This window comes from Dama dama, chromosome 6 (assembly GCF_033118175.1).
Source record: "Dama dama isolate Ldn47 chromosome 6, ASM3311817v1, whole genome shotgun sequence".
Lineage (NCBI taxonomy): Eukaryota > Metazoa > Chordata > Mammalia > Artiodactyla > Cervidae > Dama > Dama dama.
This window is the reverse complement of record NC_083686.1, coordinates 22,917,787-22,936,797: the sequence shown is the minus strand read 5'-3', so window position 1 is coordinate 22,936,797 and position 19,011 is coordinate 22,917,787. Positions and strand designations below refer to the sequence as shown.

The following is a 19,011-nucleotide window of genomic DNA, read 5'->3' as shown; positions in this document are numbered from 1 at the left end:
TTTCCAGTGAGTTGGCTGTTTGCATCAGGTGGCCAAAGTGTTGGAGCTTCAGCTTTAGCATCAGTCCTTCCAATGAATATTCAGGGTTGATTTCCTTTAGGATTAATTAGTTTGATCTCCTTGCTGTGCTAGGGACTCTGAAGAGTCTTCTTCAACATCATGGTTTGAAAGCATCAATTTTTTCGGTGCTCAGCCTTCTGGATGGTCCAGCTCTCAAATTCGTACATGACTGCTGGAAAACTCGCTTTGACTATATGGACTTTTGTCAGCAAAGTGATGTCTCTGCTTTTTAATATGCTATCTAGGTTTGTCATAGCCTTTCTTCCAAGGAGCAAGCATCTTTGAATTTCATAACTGCAGTCACCATCGACAGTGATTTTGGAGTCCAAGAAAAGAAAATCTGTCACTTTTCCCACTTTTCCCCACCTATTTGACATGAAGTGATGGGACCCGATGCCAGGAGCCTGTGTGATCTGGCTCTCTTTTAACCATTTGACCTCTTTTTATGTTACACTGCCCTTTGTTCATTCTGCTCCAGGCTTTCTGGTCCCTTTGCTATTTTTCAAACATCAGTAGGCTTCTTCCTTAGGGCTTTTGCACACCTTCTTATATCTTCCTGGAATGAACTTGCCTTGTTATCTCTGTGGCTCATTCCCTTACTTCCCATCTTTATTCAAAGTCACGCCAGGCCTTCTCTAGGCATCTAGCATCTAGATCAAGCATTCCTCCACTGGACACAGTTTTATAGTCTACCATCCATCTCCACTTTAATTTTTTCTTTCCTCAGAATGTGTCATCATCTTTTACATGGCATATATTTTACTTGTATATCTTGTTTCGACCTCTCTAGGACATAAGGTCACAAAGGGTACAAGGGTTTCTCTGAATTACTTACAGTTTTGTTTCCGGCACGTAAAACAGTGCTTGGCACCTTGTGAGCAATTAATATGTATTGTCCAATGAATGAATGATTTACATGGTAAAGAAGTGAAATTCTTTTTTCTAAATTTGTAGTGTATATTAAAAGTCCAGTCAACACCAAGGGAAAATGATGAATCAGTGGTTAATTGCTTTTTATTCATAGAAGATCAATGTAGTAATTGTAATTTGTCAGTTAAAAAACTATTTCCAGCAGAACCAGTTTATTAATGTTAAGTCATTCAATCAGTAAATATTTGAGTGCCAGGCAAGGTGGTAGGCATTGATGATACTGGGATAAGTGAGGTGTATGTAGTTTCTTCCTTATAGAGCTTATGACCCAGTTGAAGGGAGAGGCACTAAATAAGTATAATAGATAGAATTACTGTGATGGGTAAATTTTTAAAAGTTCATGTTGCAGGGGTTGCAAATTCAGATGCCTACACAAGCCAGGTGCTTAATGTAAAAGAGCAAGGTGGGCCAGTACCTCATTGAAACTTTAAGAAGAGAGGGAACGGTGATGAGCCGCAGAGCACATGCCCTGTATGAAGGAGTGGCAACTGACTGACATCATATAGGAATAAAAATCCTCTTGCTCCTCATTTCCACGTTTTTCAAGAAAGACAGAAAAATCAAGATCGTCATCTGAAATATGCCAACCTTCTGAGGTACTGTGCAGTCTAAACCACACCTGGTTTTGACCTACAGGCCTCTTCTGTGTAAGAAATACTGCTTATTAAGGAAGGTATATCAAGAAGAAAACTCTGGGTATTGGGAGGGAGGACATTGTTCCCTCTCAGTAACCCCATTTTTCTTGTTCCTTCTAAATTGTAATATTATTCCCAGATCCTACATAGACTTTTCTCCTGGAGTAACAAAGACAGGTGTGGATATAAAAACATCACACCATGAGATTTATGAGAGAAAACCCCTCTGGCTTCATCTTATCAGCATTGTGTAATTGGACTAGCTGCTTACCTTCTTTCTCAGTGTTAAGTTTATTCCTCATCTGCAGAATGGGCTTAAGTTAAATTGCTTCATAACGTTACGAGAACTAAATGAGATCGTGTACTTAGCAATGCTTTCTGTGTAGTTAGGGCTCTGTGAATGTCGTGCTCTTGCTTTTTCTCTTTCCAACTCCCCCCTCCTTTTTTCTCCAGCCAGTCAATTGTAACTGACTTATTCTTTCATTACCTTGTACCAGATAGTACAAACGGATAAGATAACTTTAGCATGAATTTTAAGTTAGTAATTCTTTTTAGAGATATTTTCACTTTTAAAAATAAAACTCCTGGAGTTCTTGCTTTAACCTAGAGTAATGAAAGTCTGATGTATCACAGGCCAGTGGTCATTGGCTCAAATCCTGCAGCCAAATAAGTGCCTGTTCCACTTAACTTGAAGATAGTTTTCAAATGACATTGTTTTCTTTGGCAGTGGTTGAAACCAGAAGTTGCTGACGGCTTAGTATTTTTTCTGTCTTGTTGACTAGCGTGATGTCTGATGATACACACAATACAGAAAAAGACCATGTGTAACTTTATCCATTCCTCTCATCTCTCTTCATTCCCCAGGGAAACAAACTTGATAGAAGTAAACACTACTAAAGCCCAGACTTTCATAAACATGAAGTGCTTGTGTGTATCAGGATACTGGAACCGTAGGTATCCAAGATACCATAAACATTTTCTGTGGCAAGAGACTTACGGTGCCTTTGGGGAAGTTGTGAGTGTGGCTAATCAGCAGCAGCATTGTTATTCTTGTAAAATAATAATTCTCAGTGGTGGTGGTGGGGTTGTTGGATGGCAAGGGAGAGAGGAATTACTTGGAGAAAAACATCCTGAGACTCTTATTCTTTTTCTTTCAAGTTTATTATGAAAGATTTCAAAATGTACAGAAAGTTTGGAGGAGTAGTACTGTGAATAACTATATGAAAATCATCTAGATTCAACTACTGATAACATTTTATCATTCCATTATTTATACATTTTTTAAAAACGTGGATAATTTTGAGTCAGGACTATGCATTAGAAGAATTATTGTTCATTTTCTTAGGTGGAACAAAGGTATTATATAGGATAGTGTATGTATTTTAAGAATGTATATGTGTTTAAATACTCATGAAATATTAATACTAAGAATAAACTGACATGAATCCACAACTCACTTTCAAGTAATCCACTGCTAGCCAAAAGCACGTTTTATGGTTTCTTTCAAAATAGACTTTAATCAAGGATTATTTTTTGATTATAATCTCATTTAAAATCTAGGATAACCTTACCCCCCTCATTAAAAAAATTTCAGTTTTTTTAAACTAAGAAAATAAAGCGGTTCACCCAGTTCTCCCAATCCCCCGCCCTTCACTTCTGGCAGCTACCAATTTATTCTGTCTGTGAGCTTAGTTTTTTTTATATTTATTTAAAAAATATTTTTAGATTCTACATGTAAGAGAGATCATATGGTATTTGACTTTTCTCTGTCTGACTTATTTCACTCAGCATAATGCCCTTGTAGTCCCTCCATGTTGTTACAGATGGCAAGATTTCCTTCTTTTTCATGGATGAGTACTGTTCCTCTCTGCGTTTGTGTGTGTGGCACAGATTTTAAATCTATTCATCCGTTGATGGCTAAGCTGTTTCCATATCTTGGCTATTGTGAATAATGCTACAGTGAACATGGGAGTACCTGTGGTGTGGTGGTTTAGTCGCTAAGTTGCGTCCATCTATATCTTTTCAAATTACTGTTTTTATTTACTGCCAATAAATACCCAGAAGTGGAATTGCTGGCTTATACTGTAGTTCTATTTTTAATCATTTGAGGGCCCTCCATACTGTCTTCCATAGTGACTGCCCCATTTTTATTCATACCAACAGTGCACAAGGGTTCCCGTTTATCTGCATTCTTTCCAGCATTTGCTGCTTCTCGTCTTTTCGATAATAGATGTCCTAACAAGTGTGAGATGATATCTCATGGTTTTGATTTGCATTTCCCTTGTGATTAATAATGTGAAGCGTCTTTTCATGTACCCGTTGACCATCTGTGTGTCTTCATTAGAAAAATGTTTATTCAAATCTTCTGCCCATTTTCAAATCAGATTTTTTTAAACTATTGAATTGTACAAATTGTTTATGTATTTGGACATTAGCTTCTATCACGTGATTTGCAAATATTTTCTTCTCTTCAATATGTTGCCTTTTCCTTTTGTTTATAGTTTTGTTTGCTGTGAGAACTTTTTAGTTTGATATAGCCCCACTTGTTTAGTTTTGCTTTTGTTGCCTTTGTTTTTGATGTCAGGTTCAAAAAAATCATTGTCAAAACCTATATCAAGGAGGTTACTGCCTGTGTTTTCTTCCAGGAGTTTTACGGTTTCAGGTCTTATGTTCAAGACTTTAATCCATTTTGAGTTAATTATTGTGTACGGTGTAAGATAGTGGTCCAGTTTCATTCTTTTGCATGTGACTGTTCAATTTTCCCAACACCATTTATTGAAGAGACTTTTTCCCATTGTGTATTCTTGTTTATTTTATCATAAATTAATTGACCATGTGTGTCTAGGTTTATTTAATTAATCTGGGCTCTCTATTCTGTTCCATTGCTTAATTTGTCTTTATGCCAATAACATACTGTTTTAATCACTATGTCTTTGTAATATAGTTTGGAATTAAGGAGTCTGATGCTTCCAGCTCTGCCCTTCTTTCTTGAGATTGTTTTGGCACCATGGGAAACTTTTAGGTTCCATACAAATTGCAGAATTTTTGATCCTATTTTTGTGAAAAATGCCACTGGAATTGATAGAGATTGCCTTGAATCTGTAGATTGCTTTGGATAGTATGGATCTTTAAACTGTATTAATTCTTCCAGTCCGTGAGTATGAAGTATCTTCCATCTATTTGTGCCTTCTTCAGTTACTTTCATTAATGTCTTGTAGTTTTCAAGATACAGATATTACACTTTCTTGGCTAAATTTTTTTCTAGGTATTTTATTATTTTTTATGCAGTTGTGAATGGGGTTGTTCCCTTAATTTCTCTTTTGGTAATTCATTATTAGTGCATAGAAATGCAGCATATTTTTGTATGTTGATTTTGTATTCCACAACTTTACTGAATTCATTTATTCTAACAGTTTTTTAAATGAAGTCTTTATTAGGGTTTTTATATATATATGTGTGTGACTCTTTGAAACCTCATGGACTGCAGCCCACCAAGCTCCTCTGTCCATGAAATTTTCCAGGCAAGGATACTGGAGTGGGTTGCCATTTCCTTCTCCAGGGGATCTTCCCAACCCAGGGGTCAAAGCCAGGTCTCCTGCAATATATATATATATATATAAAATATGATATATCATATTATATATATATCATTATATATATATATATATATATATATATATATAAATAATATCATATCATCTGTGAATAGTGACAGTTTTATGTTGAATAGGAATGGTGAGAGTGGACATCCTTGTCTTATTCCAGATCTTAGTGGAAGAGCTTTTGACTTTTCACTTTTGAAGTGAAGTGAAAGTCCCTCAGTTTTGTTTGACTCTTTGTGACCCCATGGACTATACAGTCCATGGGATTCTCCAGGCCAGAATACTGGAGTGGGTAGCCTTTACCTTTTACAGGGGATCTTCCCAACCTAGGAATTGAACTGGGGTCTCCTGCCTTGCAGGCAGGTTCTTTATCAACTAAGCTATGAGTCATCTAATATTATTTTGTTACTGTCTGTTTCTCCTTTTAAGTCTGTTAATATTTGCTTTATATATTTAGGTCTCCTATTTTGGGTGCAGAAATATTTACAAGTGTTCTATCTTGTTGGATTGACCCCTTTTCATGTAGCACCCTTCATTGTCTCTTATTACAGTCTTTGTTTTAAAGTTTATTTTATCTAATGTAAGTGTAGCTACTCCAGCTCTCTTTTGGTTTCCATTTGCATGGAATATTTTTTTAATCCCTTCACTTTGATTCTGGGTGTCCTTACATCTAATGTGAGCCTTTGATAGAGAGCATATATGTTGGTGTTTTAAAAAATTTATTCAGCCACTGTGTCTTTGATTAGAGAATTTAGTTCATTAACATTTCAGTTAACTAGGTGCTTACTGCCATTTCACTATTTTTTTTTTTTTTTTTCATGTTTTTTGTTCTTTGTGCCTGTCTTCTCTTGTTTTCTTTCTTTGGTGGTTTTATAGTTTGATGGTTTTCTTTAATGGTGTGCTTGTATTTCTCTTTATCTTTTCTGTCTGTATTTACTACAGGCATACCTTGTTCTATTGTGCTTTATTTTATTGCACTTCCCAGATATACTGCCTTTTTTTTTTTTTTTTTTTCTTTTTTTTTTTTTTAACAAATGGAAGGTTGGTAGCAACTTCGCATTGAGTAAGTCCATCAGGACCATTTTTTCTAACAGCTTTTGCTCACTTTGTGTCTCTGTGTCACATTTTGGTAATTCTTTCAATATTTTAAACTTTTAAATCATTATTATATTTTCCTTGGTGATTTGTGATCAGTAATATTTGCTCTAAGACTCCCTGAAGGCTGAGATGGTAGTTAGTATATTTTTGCAATGAAGTATTTTTTTAATTAGTGTGCACATTTTTAAAAGACATGATCCTACTGTACTATTAATAAACTATAGTTTAGTAAACATAGCTTTTTATATAATGGGAATCCAAAAAATTTGTATGACTAGTTTTACTGAAGCATGCTTTGTTACAGTGGTCTGGAACTGAATATGCAGTATCTCCAAGGTGTGCCTACATAGGCTCTTTGCTGGGCTTCCCTGGTAGCTCACATGGTAAAGCCTCTGCCTACAACGTGGGAGACCCGGGTTCGATCCCTGGGTCGGGAAGATCCCCTGGAGGAGGAAATGGCAACCCACCCCAGTGTTCATGCCTGGGAAATCCCATGTACCAAGGAGCCTGGTGGGCTACAGTCCATGGGGTCACGAAGAGTTGGACATGACTGAGCGACTTCATTTCACTTACCAACTCTTAACATATGACAACTTATATCTGCAGTAATCTATTTTAAATTGAAAACACTGAAGTTTAATCCCATTGTGAAGCTCAATGTTATTGCTCCCTCCCCTCCACATTTTATATTATTGATGTCACATTTTACATCTTTTTATCTTGTGTATCACTTAACTAATTATTGTAATCATAGTTATTTTTACTACTTTTTTCTTTTAACCATCATACTAGTTTATAAATGACTAAACCTTTACCTTTACTATGTGTTTGTATTTCCAGTGAGACTTGTTCATTTATGTACATTTTGTACTAATGTACTTTATGTACTAATTTACTAATTAGTACCCTTTCTTTTCAGCTGAAAGAAGTCTGTTTAGCAAATTTCTTCTAAGACCCATTTAGCAGTAATGAGCACCTTTTGCTTTTGCTTGTCTGGAAAACTCTTTATCTCTCTCATTTCTGAGTGATAACTTTGCCAGGTAGAGTATTATTGGTTAGAAGTTTTTTTCTTTCAGCACTTTGAATATATCATGACACTCCCTTTGGCTTGCAAAGTTTCTCCTGAAAAATCTGCTTATAGTCTTATTGGAGGTTCTTTTGTACAACAACAGGTTGTTTTTCTCTTGATGCTTTTAATATTCTCTCCTTGTCTTTAACTTTTGACATTTTAACTATGTGTCTTGATGTGGGTATCTTTGGGTTCCTTTTATTTGGAACTCTGGGCTTCTTGGATCTGAATGTCTGTTTTTTCCCGTAAGTTAAGGAAAATTCAGCTATTATCTCCTCAGATAAGATTGCTGCTCCTTTCTGTCTCTCTTTTCCTTCTGGGAGCCCTATGTTGTGAATTTTAGTCTGTTTGATGTTGTCTCATATACCCCTTAAACTATCTCCACTGTTTTCATTCTTTTTCCTTTTTGCTGCTGTGGTTGGTTGAGTTCCACTGCCTTGTCTTAGAGTTGACTGAACTCTTTGTTCTACTTTTGTCCAGTCTGCTGTTGAACCCCTCTAGTGTATTTTTCAGTTCAGTTATTATATTCTTCAGGTCTTTGACTTCTGTTTGGTATTTTCTTATATTTTTTAAATCTCTGATGAAGTTCTCACAGTTCATCTATTCAATTTGGTGAGCATCTTTATGATTATTACTCTTTATCAGATTAGCTACTTATCTCTCTTTCATTAAGTGTTTTTGTTTTCCTGAGATATTATCTTGTTCTTTTATTTGGAACATAGTCCTCTGTTTCTTCATTTTGCTTGTGTCTCTTGTGTTGGTTTCTATACTGTAGATGAACAACCAGTCAGTTTGGAAGGCGTGGCCCTGTATAAGAGATGAACTTTGTGATTCAGTCCTGCCTCAGCTTTTGGTTATCTTTTAAACATCTGTCCTTGTCCATGTAGCCTGTTACATTTTTAATACCCACCAGTAGTTGTGGATGTGCTATGACTTATCATTGTCCCAAAGGGTAGAATCTCAGCACCTGGATGCAGGTTTCCTGGAAGTCGAATCCTCAGACACCAGCTTTTAAAAGTATGCAGATATGTAGAGGCTTATGAAACTAAAAGTGTTAGCTCTGCTGGCCACCAGAACCAGGTGATCTGGAGGTCTCCCCTGAGCAGCAGTGTCAGAAACTGGGACTCCAGATGAGGGAAAAGCTCTTCTCTGGGTGATACCGGTGAGCTGGAGCAGGGCAGAGGGAGAGTGCCAAGATGGCATCCAAAGCCTGTGTTCCTCTGTAGGCCACCAAATGTGGATCAAACCTGAGGAGTGCTCCCTAGGGTGAAGCTCCAGAACAAGTAACGAGGCTGCCTTGGGTGTGCCCATTACCTGCTAATGAAGAAAATGACCTCACTTTGAAACGGGCTTCCCTGGTTGCTCGGTGGTAAAGAACCTGCCTGCCAGTGCAGGAGAGGTGAATTCAGTCCTTGGGTCAGGAAGATTCCCTGGAGAAGGGAATGGCAGCCCACTCCAGTGTCCTTGCCTAGAAGATCCCATGGACAGAGGAGTCTGACAGGCTACAGTCCATGGGGTAGCAAATGAATTAGACACAACTTAGCAACTAAACAGTAACAGCAACAACTTTCCAATAGTTGAGCAACAAAAATCACATTTTATAGTTTCTTCTAAAACTAGTAATTAATCAAAAACGATGTTTTAATTTGATTGTAACGTGATTCTACTCCATTTTTGTACTCTACATGTGGAATACTGTACAAGACAACTAACCAGCGTCAGTATCTCAGACTTTGTCTTACTGTCACTTTGTGTTATTTTCCATATTCTTTTAGCCCCTGTTATCTGTAAAGTGGAATTTAGGCCTTTAAGGTTTATTAGGTTAAAGGTATTTCACAGGTGATGCTGTTTAATTCATTTTCTATCACTTCAGGAAGCATGTAATGTCAATATTAATGCCAATATTAGTGACCCCCAAATTTCTTCTTTGAAAAGAAATGATTTTCCTTTTGATGCTTTGACACCATGTGAATATCCTATTTTTCATAAACATTTCATCTAGAATTTTGCCATACAATGATGATCCTTGCTGAATCAGTTTCATAATATTGTATTTCTCAGCTTTGATGCCTTTCTCCCAATTCCATTGACAATCTCTGTCACTTAGGGAATGAGTAGAGTCCATCAATGTGTTGGGCAAGAAAATGAGTTGAGGATCTCGGTTACAGGAAACAGATAATGGCATCTAATTTTATGTCACTTTTTTGAAGTTGGATTTTCAGTTCTTTGGAAAGAAAATGCTGATTAGGAGCTGAGAGACATAATTAGCAAATTATGTCTGATGAATGACTTCTTGTAGTGATTGGGAAATTTTTTTACTTGTAATCAGGTTATGTCAAATAAATTAGTGTATGTTAAGATTTCAGTTTAGTTCAGTTCAGTCACTCAGTCATGTCCAACTCTTTGCGACCCCATGAACCGCTGCACACCAGGCTTCCCTGTCCATCATCAACTCCTGGAGGTAACCCAGACTCATGTCCATAGAGTCAGTGATGCCATCTAACCATCTCATCCTCTGTCGTCCCCTTCTCCTCCTACCTTCAATCTTTCCCAACATCAGGGTCTTTTCAAGTGAGTCAGCTCTTTGCATCAGGTGGCCAAAATATTGGAGTTTCAGCTTTAACATCCGTCCTTCCACTGAACACCCAGAATGGATTTCCCTTAGGATGGATCTCCTTGCAGTCCAAGGGACTCTCAAGAGTCTTCTCCAACACCACAGTTCAAAAGCATCAATTCTTCTGTGCTCAGCCCTCTTTATAGTCCAGCTCTCACATCCATACATAACCAGTGGAAAAACCATAGCCTTGACTAGACGGACCTTTGTTGACAAGTAATGTCTCTGCTTTTTAATATGCTGTCTAGGTTGGTCATAACTTTCCTTCCAAGGAGTAAGTCTTTTAATTTCATGGCTGCAGTCACCATCTGCAGTGATTTTGGAGCCCAGAAAAATAAAGTCAGCCACCATTTCCACTGTTTCCCCATCTATTTGCCATGAAGTGATGGGATCGGATGCCATGATCTTAGTTTTCTGAATGATGAGCTTTAAGCCAACCTTTTCACTCTCCTCTTTCACTTTCATCGAGAGGCTCTTTAGTTCTTCACTTTCTGCCGTAAGGGTGGTGTCATCTGCATATCTGAGGTTATTGATATTTCTCTTGGCAATCTTGATTCCAGCTTGTGCTTCTTCCAGCCCAGCGTTTCTCATGATGTACTCTGCATATAAGTTAAATAATGTTAGATGTTAGATTTAACAAGGCACTAAAAAATACCACCCCCCTGTCCCCGCCTAGAGCACTTAGTTAATTCAAAAGTGACTTAACGGTTATGTTCTAAACACATTAATTACTTGTCCTCTGTCCATGGCGGTTCTCCAGGCCAGAATTCTGGAGTGGGTAGCCACTCGCTTCTCCAGGGGATCTTCTCAACCCAGGGATCGAAGCCAGGTCTCCTGCATTGCAGGCGGGTCCTTTACCAGCTGAGCCACAAGGGAAGCCTTGTTTTAGAAGGACTATCAAATTGATGAAAGTGACATAAAATATCCTATGCCAAAATGAGTTTTAAAAACTTAAGGTGGAAATCTTTGTTCAAATGTAACAGAATTGTTCTTTAGAATACCTGTATATTTCATATATGATGCTTTCTTAGGTGCAGTGAACAGACTGTGGCATAAATAATGAGGACATTTGTCATCTAGCATGAGAGATCCCAAAGGCTTGTCTAATTCAGTAGCCTGACTATGTTAGTATTCTGGGTCATTTTCTCTCTGATTCTTTTTTCTGTCATAGCCACATATGGTTGTCCTAGGTCTAAACATTATGTTCTTACACTGCAAAATCCAAAAGCTGGAAGGAAGAGCAAGGCCTTCTTCATAAAACTCTCTCCCCCTGCCCCCCTCCCCCGGATGGAAAATCTTTCCTGCAACCCTCAGCAGACTTTCCTATATGTCCCATTAGCATAGTCAGTCTGAAATCAGTTGCTGACAAGAGGAAATGAGGCTCTCCTTACCGCCTTAATACGGTGTCGGTTCGGGATGAGGGACCCGCCCATCTGAGCCTGCTGGTGGTTTGTCGTCACAGGGGAGGGGGGGAGCTGATGGGTAGACAATCAGTAGTATATGCCAGATATAGTGATATGTTGTAGTATTTTCCATATCCCATAGAAGAAATATTCCCATTCAGATACTATTTTAATATTTTAATGTTTAAAAGAGAGACATGTAACCTGAAAAGCATATTATCCTATATGTGCTGGTTTGTGGTTGGTATAGCAAGGCAATGTTTTGGCTGTAATTTAATATATTAGTCACTTACTGTTCTTATTTTTGTCTTGTGTACAGTCACTTTATGTCCCTCTGAGATTAAGCTCCTCAATGATGTTACATGATTTTAGCAGTAGTTTCAAATTCTTTATATTTAATTGGTACTTGTTCTCATAGGTGGCTTCTCAACTGTTTTCCTGGTGCGGGCTCATGGTGGACACCGTTATGCATTGAAGCGAATGTATGTCAATAACACGACAGACCTCAACATTTGTAAAAGGGAAATTACAATTATGGTAAGTGAAAGAGTAATTCCATTTGAAAAACTTGTATCAGCATAACATTAACCAGCTTTTAGGCAAGCTGCTTATGCACATCCTGACAACCTTTGAAGTGTACTCTTTAAAACCACACTTAGGGCTAAATACAGCCAACTCCTACCTCTCCTCCCTTGCTTATAGTAGTTCAACAGGCAGGCTTCTCTGCTTTCTTTTTTTCTATTTAAAATACATTTTAATTATGGAATGTTCTTAGAATAGAAAAATTGAGAGGACTAGTGAATGCCACTTCATCACCTACTCAAGGATTGAAAGCTTACAGATACAGATGAAGCCTTCTGTGTATTCCTCTCCAATGTCATCTTTATACTGTTATCCTAATCCAGAAAGAAGCCCTTATCCTGAATTTGGTGCTTACCATCCCCGTGGGTATTTAATAAAAGTATGTGTTTGTATTCACAGGCAAAACTTAGTTTTGCTTTTCATTTAAAAAATCATGCTGTAGAATTGATTTTTTTCCATAGGTGTGTACTCTAGTTATATGGTAAGTTATATGAATACTAGGAAAAGTGAAAAATACTTTACTAGGCCATTAAAGAAAATTTCAGTAATTCAGTTAACTAGACTAACCAGTTCAAGAAAACTACAGAATAAAAGTTTCCTTTTTGTCTCGAGTTGCTTATTGTCAATGCTCTGGGTAGTTTCTTATTCTTGTTCCCCCCTCCTCCTCCTCCTCTCTCCTGTTCTTCTCTTCCTCCTCCTCATCCGTTCTTTATCAAGTCTAATATGTATATTTAATATTTTTGTTTTATTGTGGCAAAATTCACACAATATAGTTTTTATAATTCACATTTTAAAGTGAACAATTCAGTGGTATTGAATGTATTCACGGTGTTGTGTACAGCCTGCCCCTATTGTTCTAAAGCATTTCATCCCTCCAGAAGGAAACGCCTGCCATGAAGCAGTTACTCCCCATCCCACTCTTGTTCAGGGCTTGGCAACTATCCAGTCTATGTTATGTCTCTGGATTTGTGTCTTCTGGATATTTTATATCCATGGAAGCATGCAGTATGTGACCTTTTGTGTCTGACTTCTTTTCACTTAGTATATTTTTAAGATTCATCCGCATTGTAGCACTTAACAGCACTTGATTCCTTTTTATGGCTGAATAATATTCCATTATATATGCTATGCATGTATTGTTTATTCATCTATTGATGGACTTTTAAAAAACCATTGTGATGGTCATTTGGGCTGTTTCTACTTCTTGGCTATTGTGAGTAAGTGTTGCTATATATATGTGTGTGTGTGTATATATATATATATATATATATATATTTGTTTGAGTGTTTCTTTTCAGTTCATTTGCTATATATCTAAGAGTGGAATTGCTGGGTCCTATGATAATTCCATGTTTAACTTTCTAAGGAACCATTAAACTGTTTTCCACAGCAGTTGAACCATTTTATATTCACACTTGCAGTGTAGGAAGGTTCTAGTTTTTTCACTTCCTTGTAAACGCTTGTTATTGTCAGTCCTCCCCAGCTGCTAAGAGGGAGATTTTCTTATTTTGTATCAACATCTCTATCAACACACATGTGGTTTGATCCTTTTTGTTTTAAGACAGGCGCATTTATACAATATGACTTACCTGAATTCTGCTTTTATTGTCCCTATCCCTCAGCTAGACTAGAGTTGATTAGACTTTGAGACCTGCTTTTTTTCCAGGTAAGGCTGTTAGTCAAAGGGGGAAAAGATTTGCTCCGAGATAATAGGAAACCTTAGACAGTTTTCTAACTTGAGCCCTGATACGTTACTATTATATTGTAATAGTTCCTTCAATAGAATTTGTTTACATTTGAGATATATAAAATGTAGTCATCATCAATCTCAGTTAACACTCAGATCTTATGCTTTGAAAGAAGATAGTTTGGTGAGATGAGCAGTTGTCTTCCAACTGTTTTTGATGACCAGTCCTCCATTATTTATGTTTATTTGTGAATTATTCACATGTTCAACTGCCATTAGCTAACATCTCAAATTATATTGCATAGTTAAAACTAGATTTTTTCCTTTAATGATAGTGGATGTAACTTACTTTAAACTTAAAGACAAAATGAATTTAGATCATTATTGTTTTTAACCTTATTATATATTAATGATTGTTTTATACTAGGAGCAAAGTGTCAGATTTCCCATTTTCTTCTTATTTGCATGTACTCATTCCACTAGTACTATATTTAATCTATAGTTTCTTTATAGGAATCCTATTTAGCTACTTGTTTATTTTTTAGGTTATTTAGTTGAAAGTACATACATTCATAAATTCTTTTAACTAGGTGGATATAAACTGCAGTCTGTTGCAGAGAAAACAGACAAATGAGAGTATAGCTGTTAGTTTAGGAACTAAAAATTCATATTTTAAAATAAAATACAAATTTAAAATACCATATAAAATCTGGTATTTTATTCTTGCGTCCCACAGTGTTATCTTGTGTATTCACTTTTGAAGAGTATTGTTTTGAATGAACAAAAGTGATGTCTTTCTTCTCCATTGAATTTAAAAATGAGCATTCATTAACTTTCTGTCTGTTACAAAATGACAGTCATGTGTAACTAAACTTTCCATTGAAACTGTAGAAATTTTTTTAAACATGTCAGATTCCATACTTAAATCTTACTTTTTGAAATTCTTTAAGTATATTAGTTTAAACTTCAAATCATTAACAATAGATGTTTAACATACATGTTTTCCAGTTTTTAAAATTTTGTTTATTTTTTGCAGAAAGAGCTATCTGGTCACAAAAATATCGTGGGTTATTTGGACTGTGCTGTAAATTCAATTAGTGATAATGTATGGGAAGTGCTTATCTTAATGGAATATTGTCGAGGTAAGTATTTCTCTGCATTTGTTTTATGCCAAAGGAATTTGCTCATAAATTGGGTTATTAGGTGTCTTGGTTTCTCCCTGAGCAGCTGTTACCTAATTGTGGACACTCATTGCACCTCAGCTTTAATTATTTGTCTAATTAAGGAATGCTGTTGAAAAATAATTTATAATATTGTTGCATTGGTGATATGAGCACATGTAAATGGACAATTAGAAAAATGCCTTTGGGTTTAAGATAGGGAATCTAAGCAATCACATTTCCTGATCCCTTTATGTTTCTTTTATGGTCTAACCAAGAAGAACATGCTGTGTCCATATTAGTATTATAGGATTTTTCCAGAATGCTACTATGTTATCCTTGAGCATATTGAATGTAATAAATTTAAAGGATACGTTTTGATGTATAATTCTTATAAATTTATGTGGTCTTTTGTAAATATCAGAAGATAGAAAACCACTTTTTATTTGGATTTAATGTGATATTTTCAAAGGAAAAATTAGAAATTGTAGCATATGCTTAAGAATTATAATCAAAGTGTTGACTTTTTTTTTTGAACTTTAACATGTGTGAAGGGGTCAACTAGTCAATTTCCTGCAGACTTGCCTTCTTCTCCCCATGCACACCTGCCTCCCCCACCACCTCCCCGAATGTAACTGGCAGTTTGGGTTCTAGGGAGACCTGTTTTATATTTAGATTCTCTTAAGACAGCTATGATTGTTAACTATCGTACCAGGAACTCTAGTCAGTTCCTGAAGTTTGGAGGAGGAGGAAGATGGTGATGGTAATTGAAAAAATTTAGTCTTTATTTTACTCCAGTCTTGTAAGAAGGGAAGGACAGAGGAAAATGAAGTGAATCAGTATTATAATATCTATTGTGATATGTTTGTAACTTATTTACATATATAATAGAAACAATTAGATATTTTTGTGATTGTTCTTCCTTATTTTTATCTACTGTAAAACATTATGATCCCTTGAAGGAGACAATACTGATTTTCCTTACTTTCCTAGCGTTTAAGGTGCTAATTCTTAGCTCAATTAGAGTTGACTAATAGCCCTTGACTATTGATAACTTTTTAAAAATAATTGAAGTGAGCATAATCATAACCCTGAATGAGTTTAATTAAAATTGTCATTCAGAAGACATTTTAAAAGGGGAACCAAACGAGCTTCAGTTTTTAAGGAAGTGAGTATTTGGGGGCCAGTGGTACAGTCTGTGGCAGATGAAATTTAATTATCTTGTAAAAAATAAAGTCATATCAGCATTTAAATAAGATGGTAGGTTGCACTGTATGGCATTTTAAATTAAATGGTAATGAGTGCAATCTCAGAGATATGAAGATTGTTGAGGCTAGAAAAATGGTGACTTTTAAAATTTTAATCCTGAAATAGGGCAGAGTATAGAAGTTTTGGTTTAGGGGTTGATACCTGTTTGAAAAATATGTAAAGATTTGGAAGTTACCCACATCTTACTTTAAAAGGCCTTCAGGCTTCAGCAATATTTACTTTTTGGATATGATTTAAAAAATTTTTCATTTAGAATAATTTTACTTTAATGTCTTGTTGTCGCTCAGTTGTGTCTGATATTTTGCGGTCCCATGGACTGAAGCACACCAGGCTTCCCTGCCCCTCTCCATCTCACAGAGTTTGCTCAAACTCATGACTGTTGAGTTGGTGATATCATCCAACCATCTCATCCTCTGTCGTCCCCTTCTCCTCCTGCCTTCAGTCTTTTGCAGCATCAGGGTCTTTTCCAATGAGTCAGCTCTTTGCACTAATGCAAAGTATTGGAGCGTCAGCTTCAGCGTCAGTCCTTCCTATGAATATTCAGGGCTGATTTCCTTTAGGATTGACTGGTATGATCCCCTTGCTGTCCAGGGGACTCGAAAGAGTCTCCTTCAGCACCACAGTTCAAAGGTATCAATTCTTTGGGCTCAGCCTTTTTTATTGTCCAGCTCTCACATCTGTACATGACTACTGGAGAAACCATAGCCTTGACTGTTCGACATTTGTGGGCAAAGTAATGTCTCTGCTTTTTAATACACTGTCTATTTAGAAGACTTTGGTTATGAGTTTCTCCATTAGTAAGTGCGGCTCAGATAGAGCTTTTAGCTTTTTCTGGGAACTTAGATTTTGTGATTCAAGGCTTCTAACCCAAAGATCTCTAAAGGGAAAAAATATTGACTAACTCCTTGTTTAAAGTTTATTCTACTCATTAAAACATTGAAAGTTTGCAAGAGGTAGAATGAATTCAAGGTTATGATTTCTTTAGCTGTGAAATGATAGTTGAATAATGGTGAATGTTGTTGTTCAGTCACTAAGTTGTGTCTGACTCTTTGTGACCCCATTAACTGCAGCATGCCTGATTTCCCTGTCCTTCACTATCTTCTGGAGTTTGCTCACGTTCATGTCCATTGAATTGGTGATGCAGTCTAACCATCTCATCCTCTGTAGCCCTCTTCTCCTCTTGCCCTCAATCTTTCCCAGTGTCAGGGTCTTTTCCAATGAGTTGACTCTTCATATCAGGTGGCCAAAGTATTGGAACTTCAGCATCAATCCTTCCAATGAGTATTCAGAATTGATTTCCTTTAGGATTGACTGGTTTGATTTCCTTGCAGTCCAAGGGACTCTCAAGAGTGTGTGTGTGTGAGTTGCTCAGTCATGTCTGACTCTGTGACCCCATTGACTGTAGCCAACCAGTTGCCTCTTGTTCGTGGAATTCTTCCAGGCAAGAATACTGGAGTCTGTAGCCATTCTCTTCTCCAGGGGATCTTCCCGACTCAGGGATCAAACCCAGGTCTCCTGCATTGTGGGCAGATTTTTTTTCCCATCTGAGCCATCAGAGAAGCTTGAATAATATGAATAAACACCAATAAACCACTTCTTTTACTGTTTAATTTTTGTAGAAAATGAGTCAGGACATCTAACAAAGTATGGAGAAAATTGCTGCATAGTCAGGTGCCTCAGTCTTATATGAGATACTTTGAACAAATTATAACCAAATAGACCTGAATTTTCTGAAAATTGAGGATTCATGGGCAAAATTAATGTTTTTTCCTCTGCTTTAAAGTTCTAAGGAAAAACTAACTATTTCAGAATACATATGAGAATGCTGTTTAGACAGTAATAATAGAAGGAACAAGTGTGTATACACCTTCTTCAGTTCAGTCACTCAGTCGTGTCTGACTCTTTGTGACCCCATGGATTTGAGCACACCAGGCTTCCCTGTCCATCACCAACTTATGTCCATCGAGTTGGTGATGCCATCCAACCATCTCATCCTGTGTCGTCCCCTTCTCCTCCTGCCTTCAATTTCCCAGCATCAGGGTCTTTTCCAATGAGTCAGTTCTTTGCACCAGGTGGCCAAAGTATTGGAGTTTCAGCTTCAGCATCAGTCCTTCCAATGAACATTCAGGACTGATTACCTTTGGGATTTGATCTCCTTGCAGTCCAAGGGACTCAAGAGTCTACTTTAACACACAACTCGAAAGCATCAATTCTTCGGTACTTGGCTTTCTTTATAGTCCAACTCTCACATCTATACATGACTATTGGAAAAACCATAGTTTTGTCTAGAGGGACCTTTGTTGGCAAAGTAATGTCGCTGCTTTTTAATATACTGTCTAGGTTTGTCATAGCTTTTCTTCCAAGGAGCGAGTGTCTTTTAAGTTCATGGCTGCAGTCACCATCTGCAGTGATTTTGGAGCCCCCCCAAAATAGTCTGTCACTGTTTCTATTGTTTCCCCATCTATTTGCCATGAAGTGATGGGATCAGATGCCATGATCTTAGTTTTTTGAATGTTGAATTTTAAGCCAACTTTTTCACTCCTCTTTCACTTTCATCAAGAGGCTCTTTAGTTCTCCTTTGCTTCCTGCCATAAGGGTTGTGTCATCTGTGTATCTGAGGTTATTGATATTTCTCCCAGCAATCTTGATTGAGGGCAGCTTGTGCTTCATCCAGCCTAGCATTTCGCATGATGTACACTCTGCATATAATTAAATAAGCAGGGTGACAATATGCAGCCTTGATGTACTCCTTTCCCAATTTGGAACCAGGTGTTGTTCCATGCACCTTCTTAGACATTACAAAATAACAGACATTCATTTATTCAAACTTGTTAAAGGAAAATTTCAAACACAAGCTTGCCTTTTTAAATTTCCAAACTTTATTTAGGTTAGAATGTTTTCTG

At 36.9% G+C, this 19,011-nt stretch overlaps 1 protein-coding gene across 2 annotated transcripts in view; it reads left to right on the top strand.

The window, feature by feature from the left end:
- BMP2K (BMP2 inducible kinase) overlaps positions 1 to 19,011 on the top strand; it is a 112,512-nt gene that overhangs the window by 36,025 nt on the left and 57,476 nt on the right. For both annotated transcript variants that reach the window (XM_061145726.1, XM_061145727.1), the window contains exons 2-3: positions 11,830 to 11,948; positions 14,716 to 14,821. In XM_061145726.1, the coding sequence (XP_061001709.1) occupies positions 11,830 to 11,948; positions 14,716 to 14,821 (225 nt within the window). The remainder of the gene's footprint in view (positions 1 to 11,829; positions 11,949 to 14,715; positions 14,822 to 19,011) is intronic.